Here is a 10,000-nt window from a genome sequence, read left to right as displayed (position 1 = left end):
ATAAAATGTTCGGCCAGTACAGTAAAGTTGATGGTCACAACTAAATTTGATATTTTCCGTGTAAACCCACAGTATCTTCCACTAAATTTGGGTCTCAGTCATTCATTGTACCGTATTTGCTTTAATACTCAACAGGCTCGGCAAGAGACCGTAAAATTCACCACTGCTTGCGCCAAAGCTTGGACATGCGCAAAAGAGTGAAAATGTCCCTTCACGGTTATCACAACGACGCGAGTATACAGCATTGAACCATTCATTTTAATGTTTATCCGACCTTTAAAACTGCCCATACACATCCAGGAACAGGACAGTTCACTTGCCTTTACAAGGTGAACAAGATGCAATTATCGCAAAATACTTCTAACAGCAACAAGTCAAATTTTATAGTGATATTTTCGATGACGTTGCTGTCGTACTTGTCTATAAACTCCCTAATTGTCCATTGTAGGCTAATTTGCATTGGAGAAGCAAGTTTTAACACAATTATCACACGCAGAGACAGCTTTTGTCATTTATCCCTTTATTGCCAATATCTAAAAGTTTAATCTTCTTGCTAGTACCTCAAGTATTTGGTAACTCGGTACAGAGTTCTTACGCACGCGATTCAAACTTACCAACGGTAAATATTTCGTATAATACCACTCCATAGCTCCACCTTAATAAAGAAAAGTGATAAAATTAAAAATTAGAGAAGTTGATAGTCTTGACCTTTTAGATTTAATATACTCAAATCCACACTACTAAATCGTTTAAATCATAGTGAATTCGTTTAAAGGTAGAAGCTATTTAGCAAAAAGGAAAAAAAAAAATCAAGTGTACGTCTGTTGCCGGAGTATACTAGTTCCCTATTCAGTTTTCTCTGAGAAGCTTTCTTTTCCAGTTTTCCAACATATGATTTCATTTGATTTAATTTCTCCCCATTATGTTAAGACCATCTTCTTCATGAAATCAATGAGTGGGTCACTCTCAATAGCGCAAGGGCAAAAGTGGGTAAAACTGGCGATAACATGTTAAAGTGGGGTTACGCTGAAAATGCAGAATGCCCATGTGGGGGTAGAGACACAGACCATGGAGCAAATTATGACATCTTGCCCATGGGGACCATCCTGTACTGTCGATGACCTTAGGGTCGTCAACGACCCCGCACGCCGTTGGCTCGAGAGATGGTGCGGCAAGATATGATGATGACCCAATTTAAGCAAAAGTGAAAGTAAGATATTTAAAGAAATAAATCCATTCTCGATCGTTAAGTGCTTTGGTTCCCCATTCTGCTCAGAGAGGCTGTTTCTAGGCACTACGGTCCTCTTCCCCCTAATTTAAAACTAACAGTTGATTTGACTTCATTTGATTTACAGTCTCCCCAACGTGAAGGAGGGAGGGAGGAGAAGAAGAAGTTTCTTACACATCGCTGGAAGTTGTGTAGGCTCCGCTGCCAAACAAAGCTTCTGGGGCTGTCCACTTGATTGGAAGACGACCCTGAAAATGACCCCAAAGTATACATCAAATTGAATTCCCCACATTGGTCTTGCAAGTGACTTCGTGGCCCAGTGTCTGTCCCTTAACGTTTAGAAACGGTGTTCCGTCCGAAGGCTACACAAATGCAAGAAAACTTAATCCAGGCGCAAATTCCACCTTTCAACAACGTCAGTCCTTGCTTTGTGGAGCAATTGTCTCTTAAACCTAATTTAATACCATAGCTCCCACGGACCTCAAAATCTCAGTGGTAGAGCGTCCGAACTAGCGATAGGAAGGTCGTAGTTTCGGGCCCCTGCAAAGAAAACTCAAATTTTCCCGAAAAACCCCAATGTTCCACATTAATAAATGCATCTCTTCATTGGTGTTCAGCTTTCGTTTGGGAATTTGCGTAACAGGATTTCACAAAATATTAGCGGAGCTCAGACGCGCTAAGCGCGCTAACGGAGCACCATGAGTAAGCCCTTTTGGGAAAGCTATTCATGCTCGAAGGTTTGGTTATGGCGTCAGCGTTTGCCCGTCCGCGCGTACAGATTGTTGGAGTGGAGGAGGGGAGGCAGGAAAGCCTCTTGGGACGGGAATGTTCGGGCAATTTTCCTCAGCGGGAAATCGCGTGGCAGCGTTACATTTGCTTTGGAACTTATGACTGCCTATCTTTTAGGTAGGAGACAAAAAGTTAAACTTGATGGAGTATATTCTCCGTGGAGAACTATGACAACCGGGGTACCACAGGAATCCTTGTTAGGTCCACTCTTGTTTAATATGTATGTTAATGATCTTAATTACTTTGTTTCTAATACTTCCTCAAGGCTGTATGCTGACGACACGACGGAATATGCCTCGGATGTCTCACCGATGGTTCTGCAGTGTGTTATTAACTCTGACCTTGGCGTGTTATCTAGATGGTTTGGATTGAATTATCTACAGATTAATGCCGCTAAAACGCAAGCCCTTGTCATCGGGCCATCATTATATGAGTATGAATTTCACCTTAACAATGCGAGGATTGCGATGAAAGATACAATTAAGATCCTAGGGATAATTTTAGACAGTAAACTAACTTTTAAGACACACATAAAGGAACAGCTGCAAAAAGCATGCGCAAAGGCTTCAGCCTTGCGGAGACTGCGCAAGTTCATTCCGAAGTTTGTAATGGTACGTCTCTACAAGGCGTATGTTCTCACACATATTGAGTATTGCAGCCCTCTTTTGCTGGGTATAGGTAATGCTGAGACAACCAAAATGGAAAGCACTAATTATTATTTATTAAGAAGTGTCTTAGGCTATCCGAAGTCTGTTTCATACGACTACCTCCTAAAAATAGTTAATATCAAGTCTTTGGAACAACGCAGGCAATTCCAGTCACTAGTTATGTTATATAAATGCTTGTAAAGCCACGGAGCACCCTATATTAGTAAGCTTTTTAATCTTAAGAAAGTGGGCTCAGCACAAGGCTGAGCTTACGTTGGCTCAGCACAAGGCTGGAACTCCCCCCATTCAACTTGGAGCATATGCATCGATCTTTTACTTTCTTGGTTAGTAAACTATGGAATGCGTTGCCTCCAATGGTTAGAGAGTCTAAAGACATTGCATCTTTTAAGTACGCTCTTAAAGTTCACATGACTCGAAGCGCAGATAATTTAAAATTTAAAACGATTCTTTTAAATTTTTTAAAAAAGTTGTCAGTAGATTAATCACTAGTTAGTATTTTGGTAGAGTTAATTAATTGATTGATTAATTTTATCCTTTTATATTTTGCACAATTTTATACTTTGTACAATTTTATTCTTTGACATCAGTTGGCTTTCAGGTAATGTTTTCCTTCTTAATGCATTCCTCGCTGCCTCATATATTTTGTAATCCTCGCTAAAAAAACGAAGATGGCATGATAAAGTTTGCAATTCCGTGTTGACAGAGATTCTGGCATATAACAACAATAAAAAAAAGAATTAAATCTTGTACTAGACTTGTACGTTAAACTTGACGACGATTTGTCTGAAACCATCGGACTTCATCAGGTCAGTTCAATAGAATTAATGGTGGAGTCGTGACTAGTTACATGATAGACGGCGCGGAATATTGCGTAGCAACTCGTCCCTTGCATGTGATAGTTTAAAGAGGAGGCCCCCCTTCTTGTCGAGGCTGGGTGCCTCAACCCTCTCCCAAATAGCCTCTTTCACCCCTCGCTCGAGCCACTGTTCTTCCTGGTCCAAGATAGTTACCTCTGGGGAGATTTGATGCTCTGTTGTTTTGGCATGGGTGTAGACTGCGGAGTTTTGGGCCTCGTATTACGCAGGTTGGGTGTGTTGCTCGAACCGTTGGCTAAGGGCTTGCTTGGTTTCACCAATGTACGTCTCCTTCAGCCTGGCTGCGCGCATTTGATGCCGTATACGACATTGTAGTGCTTTTTCTTAAGGGTAAGGTCTTGACATGGACCAGCTTGTCAGGTAGGGAGTTAGTCGGTTTAAAGGTCGTGGTAACACTCACTGGTTTAAGGGCTTTCTTAACTCTCTCGCTTAAGCCCCGGATATAGGGGATGGTAATACTATTGATCTGACCTGATGAAGTCGGATGGCTTTGGTCTAGTCTAGTAAAAGACTTAATTCTTTTTTTTCCAGTAATACCGACTAGATGAATAATCTTCACAGTTCATTTCAACAATCAAATTTATACCCCGTTTTTGCAATACTTCGTCGCTTGGTATTCAAGACTTTTTCTTAATTCTAGTCCGGAATCAGATAGAACAAAAAGGCCTAAAAGAATGCTCAGTATAAAATTGTGTCTGCGGCTTTAATCAATTAACGTCAGAGACTAAAACACCCACCGCTAACTTGAAGACATGGCGTTCCCAATTTAAATGGCCATAAAGTTAACTTTCTCATGTCAATCTCGCAGAGGATAATTAACCTTATGGTATTTTTTAACAATTTTGAAATATTTATACCCATTTGCAATTCATTTTCTTTCCGTTCTCATCAGCTGAAGACGAAAAAGACTAACTTTAATGCACGATGATTCTCGACGAAAAAAACCTCATTGTTTTTTGGTCTACTTTGACAAAGTCCGTTTTTAGTATTTAGCGTAACAATGACTTAGGGTGATGCTGCCTCTTGAAGCCCCACTTTGGTTAAAAACCATAAAAGCCATCTTAATACCAACATTGGGTCTTCACAAAATGAAAGAAAATATTCGACTCTCATGCAGAAGAGCTATTAACCTTTCCATTTACAAGATCGAACAATTCATTCTCATAAGTAGTACCACAGATGTCTTTGTTGGGAAGTCATGACACTTTGGTGTTATATCAAGTTCACACCTCCTCATCTGATTATTTCCTTTATTCTCAATACTTGTCTGACTGAAATTTCATTGTCCTTTTCAGGAAACTTGCTTGTTTTCGGAGTTAAAGGTTTAAACGGCTTTTGCTACTGAAATTCAGCGAAAGCGAACTGGATAGCAATCAAATCAAATGAAACTTGAAAAAAAAAAATAACAACTTAACTCTGAAGAAATCTTTGAATAAAATAACAGATACCAAAGGAGTCAGGGATGCGCAAATAAAACGGATTCCAATTTGGGTTTTTTTGAAACCCAAACCGTTTTTACAAAGTATTTCTGGGATAGATGTTTTCTGTGACTTTGTTTTGTTGTTTTTTTTTGTTTTTTTTTTGTTTTTGCATTTGTTTTTGTTTTTTCAGGTGACAATAAGAGGCAATTGCTCAAATATTGTCCAGTTAAGGAGGCACCCCAGAGTTTTAGGACCGGGTACTAGTACAGCGTGTAAAGCCTGAATCGCGCGTGTTTTTTTCTGATTTTCACGTCGTGAGCAAATATGTAAAATTAACTGCTAATTTCCTCGCGTTCCCTTCTGTTTTTTTTTTAAATCGACTCAGTTCTAACCACATACAGTTCCCATCAAATACCCTATATTTGCAAAAATCTGTCAGAGCCAATCGAATATATTTACAAAAATGACAAGTTACAGAATTGTGGCAAAATCGTCTGAACCACCTTGAGTTTTAACCACTTCAAAATGTCAGGCAATTTCATTTGCATAATGTGGGAAAGAATTTAAAAAAACCCAAGGAAAGTATAAATATTAAAGAATTTAGGCCAAAAATAGTGATATCTCTACCTGTCACTACATGTGATGTTGTCATGGTAACGGTCATATTCCAAAAATTGACACCCAAAAAATTAAGCCTTATTATATCGGTACCCATACTGATAAATCTCAACAAGGAAAACTTTAAGAGAATTTAACTAAGTTTCCTTTTGCAAGTCTTGCTCTGTAGTGAGGGTATCTACAAATACTCTATAGGGAGCCATCTCAAGTGCGAGGATCACTTCACTCCTTCGGTTTTTTGTCTTTGTTCTTGTTTTTTTGTTTTTTGTGCGTTGAAGCTGTTGAGTTGTGTTTTTTGAAAACAATTTCTGGGATAATATGAGCTAGTAATTGCTAAGTCAAAAGTACATAAAACCAACTGCACCTCGTGCGTGCGAACATAAATGTCATCTTCTTGGACGTCTCTTGCCATCCCAAAATCAGTGATCTTGCACACTTCATCCTCTCCGACCAACACATTTCTTGCAGCAAGGTCACGATGGATAATCTGGAAGATAAGTTAAATTAATTATTTCATCATCCACACCGTGTCACAATGGCTCATGAAATGGACCATTTTTTCACTTCTGAGCGCAGAGATCATGTCTGCAAATGGCACCAAAACCTCATTGATATACTAATCTCACTGTGTTCAACATTTTGATGGGAACCTCCACCACTGCAAAAGACTAACTTTACACTGAAGAAAATCATGTTAAAGATCCTTTTTTTTTTTTCAAGAGTGCTTAAATAGGAAAAAAAACAGAATCGATCAGTTGATTGCGGTGGCCAACTCGAAAGGACCTACTTCTTTAGTCACCATGCACACACATCCCGTAACCTATATTACTTTTTTTCTTTTTCTTTTCCTTTTTTTTTTTTTTCTTTTTTTTGTATCTGCAAACATTACTGTAATTTTGTTATTACATGTATATGATTTTCTCGGTAAATAATGTGAACTAAAATGAACCTGAGCCCGAATCTGATAATTTTGACTTTCACGTCTCCCAGGCAACGTCACCTTGAATAATTGTGGCGTGTCAAGGTTGCCCTATTGTTCTGAGACAAAGAGTTTCAGTACGGTAACAATAGGACGACTTTGAAACGCCGGTAACACGTCAGAATTATTCAAGAAGAAAGCGCCCTTTATGTTTGAAAACAAAAATCAGCCAAGCCATTGTGAAATTCATTAATATCAGATACAAACGCTTTCTTTGCCATCAAATTTGATAGTAAGCATTATTTCCTGCGGTCGAAAAATACATTTTTGTTGTAGAGAAGATTCTAACGCTAGCTAGTTCGAATTACTATGCGAAAAACCAATAGGTTCGAATCGGAAGAAATGGACAACTCCGACTTCTGACGGAAAAAGGCACAGGCACAAAGGGCGAGGTACGCCCACAGTACTCGTTCATTGGTCGATGAAAGAATATAGTTAAAGCACTCTTTGGAGGTCACACTTGAATTTTCTTCCGCTTTTATACGCGCCAGCTCGCTATTCTAAAATCTAAATTATCGTGCCACGATATCTTTGGTGAAGGACTCGAAGAATCCTTTTGATTATTCTTATAGAAAAAGCGCAATTAAATGTATCATCAACATCATCATCATCATTATTATTATTATTCTTATTATTATTATTATTATTCTTATTATTATTATTATTATTATTATTATTATTATTGTTGCTTGTACTTGGCCAACGTGCTTGAACATGGTCAACACAAGAAGCCAGTGGAAGACAAATATACCCTCGATTACAGCAATGAAAAAAAAAACCTTTCCGTTTCTTCGGTTAGAAAACCCGTCCTACTTTTATTTAATTGCGTAGCAGCTCTCGTATAACACAAATTGTGATTGGCTCCATACAAAAGCCAAAACCAAAACACTATACAATTGAAACAATGACTTTAAATTAGACTTAAATAATAGAAGGTGCTAGCAATATCAAACAAAAGCAAGGTACGAGATCTGCTACCTTACTGCCTATTTTCCAAACTAAATCTGGATTCGCGTTTTATCAGTCACTATTTCTACTATGGATATAAGTAACCTTTTTCATCGAGACATAGTGCATTCCGTCACTGATTTCCCAGGCAAACTTTAACAGCTGTCTTGAGGTGAGAGTGGAACCTGGTTTAACTGAAGGGTCACTGTAATAGTTATCCTGTACCCCTCGGCTCCTCCTCAGGTAACCAAGCAAGTCCCCATACTGTGCATACTCCACCACAACCAGAGGACGATCTTTCAAAAACAAGTAGAGGACATCTCAGGTGAGACCCGTGTGAACTCTCGCATTGGTGCGAGCAGTATGAATTGGTAATTGTTTGCTCTGTATACAAAGCAATCCAAAATAAAGGCAAAACACAAACAGAATTCGATAAAATCTTCCAACAGAGAATTCCAAAAACAAGAGAGACATAGTACAACGCCTTGTCTAATTTTACGATAAGGTTCCCAAAAGCGCAGTTTTACTTGGATAATGGGATTTACGCATGCGTCTACTGTTAACGTCCCGCCTCTTTGTTTTTAAGCTCTGTCGTCATAAAGAAGGGGATCTCTGATGACGTCATTGTTTACATTTTGTTTCATTAACATACGAGTTTGCTCACAGGAAGCATCATCTATTTACAAATTGACTTCAAAAGGGAAAAGACGTTATTGATCCCATGCATTCTTTGTAAAATCATGAATTTCCAAAGCGTCATTTCTAAGAGATTATCTAGTATATCTGGTTCAAATTCAGAGATAGCTCATTATGCAATGAACTTTTATTATTTACATTAGTACTTTATTATAAAACGATGGTCATGCCAGTGAGGCAAAAAATGTAAACAAAGATCATCCCCGTAACATCAGTCGCATCAACATCAAGGCTGCCTTGCAAATTTTCAAGAATGGCATTTTATTTTTTTATTTTTTTGAACACGTATAGACAACACCGTGATATTTCGACTGATGTGCTGCATTTTTGAATTGGCAAACTTACCTTTAGTGCTGACACATCCATACAACTGAATGACATGGGGATGAGGGTCAAGGTTTTTAAGGAGCACCAACTCAGATAGCAAATCTCTTTTCTCCTTTTGTGAAGCGTCCTCTATTTCGTAAGAAAATTAAGAAATAACTTGAAGAGATGGTTCTCTCTTCAATCTTGACTCGCGGATACTCAGAAAAAATTCGAGTGCTCCTGGCAAAGCTCTCAACGGTCTCTCTGTAGCACATTGGTAGAGCATCCGATCTAGTAATCGGAAGGTCGTAGGTTCGACGCCGGCAAAAGAACACCCGGATTTGTCCAGAGTATCCCCGAGTCAACACCGAAATACAATATCATCTCTTCGTTTCATCTCCCATGGTTAACAATTTCCATCTTAGAAAACAACAACACAATTCTCGAAGAAAATGTCATGTATACAACAATTTACTGGGATTCTGACACGATAGACAGATCACAAAATTAACTGTCTCGTACCCGTCAAGCCGGATGCTTGCAAATGTCTATGTCCTGCACAACAAGGATGGTTTCCACCAAGAGAATATGACGCATGACGCAATATAGCAAATCCCTGAGTCCCATAATAATTATTCGCAATCCATTTTCGACGGATTCAACACATGTTGCAATGGTTATTTAATGTTCCCATGACCCGCATATCGGTTTCACATTACCCAACCACTAAGGTTGTTGAAATAACTGCGCCTTTCGACAAAAAGTTTGGATAGAAATGTGGGAAAATATAGGGGAGTCGATTTCTTACCTCATATTCCATTCATTCGACTTACTTTTAGATTTTTCGAACTAAGAGTTGTTTCTCTTCGTGGTTCCAAAGACCGCGTGCAAAGAAAGTCCTGTCTGCTAGCCTGAGGCTAGTGAATTTTGCGATCTGGCCAGCAGATTTTAGCTTTTACTTGCCCCACGGGCAAGGGTTTTTTGGAATTCCAATTTCAAGATTGCCATGTGTTTTAAATTCCCAGGTACATTTATGAGAACTGAAAGCCGTTTTTTTTTTTTAGTTGATCTCACAAAGTGAAACCTGTTGAAACAAGAATTACGTACATTAAATTACACATATAGATGATTATCAAGAAAGAATAAAACAGTTAATTGAATAACGACCTAAGCGAGAAATGTAAGAAATACATAGATATTGTGCATCAAATAGAAACTCGGGGTTTGGATTTTCCCGAGTTTCCATTTGATGCACAATATCTTTCATGTAATTAATTAAGGAATGGCTGAAATAATTTTTTTTTAATTAAAACATGTAATAATTAATTATTAGTTAATTAATACATAAATTTATTTGGAGTTAGTTAAAGTTAGTCTTGGGCTAGTAGATGCTAGCCACAGACTGCCCGAAGGGCATGCGGTAAAGGTGATTTTTCTTGCAGCCTAAAAGAGATCAGTATTGGCTGTTGCAA

The 10,000-nt window shown here is 38.5% G+C and overlaps 1 protein-coding gene across 1 annotated transcript in view; it reads right to left on the bottom strand.

Annotated features, from left to right (window-relative positions):
• LOC137983345 (fibroblast growth factor receptor 4-like) overlaps positions 1-10,000 on the bottom strand; it is a 47,310-nt gene that overhangs the window by 5,268 nt on the left and 32,042 nt on the right. Inside the window, exons 12-16 of the mRNA XM_068830547.1 lie at positions 8,568-8,678; positions 7,632-7,822; positions 5,964-6,086; positions 1,403-1,476; positions 615-655 (exon numbers count right to left, since the gene is read on the bottom strand). Of these exons, the coding sequence (XP_068686648.1) occupies positions 615-655; positions 1,403-1,476; positions 5,964-6,086; positions 7,632-7,822; positions 8,568-8,678 (540 nt within the window). The remainder of the gene's footprint in view (positions 1-614; positions 656-1,402; positions 1,477-5,963; positions 6,087-7,631; positions 7,823-8,567; positions 8,679-10,000) is intronic.

This window comes from Montipora foliosa, chromosome 13, assembly GCF_036669935.1.
Source record: "Montipora foliosa isolate CH-2021 chromosome 13, ASM3666993v2, whole genome shotgun sequence".
Classification (NCBI taxonomy): Eukaryota; Metazoa; Cnidaria; class Anthozoa; order Scleractinia; family Acroporidae; genus Montipora; species Montipora foliosa.
The sequence above is the reverse complement of the archived record's forward strand: the minus strand, read 5'-3'. Positions and strand labels throughout refer to the sequence as shown.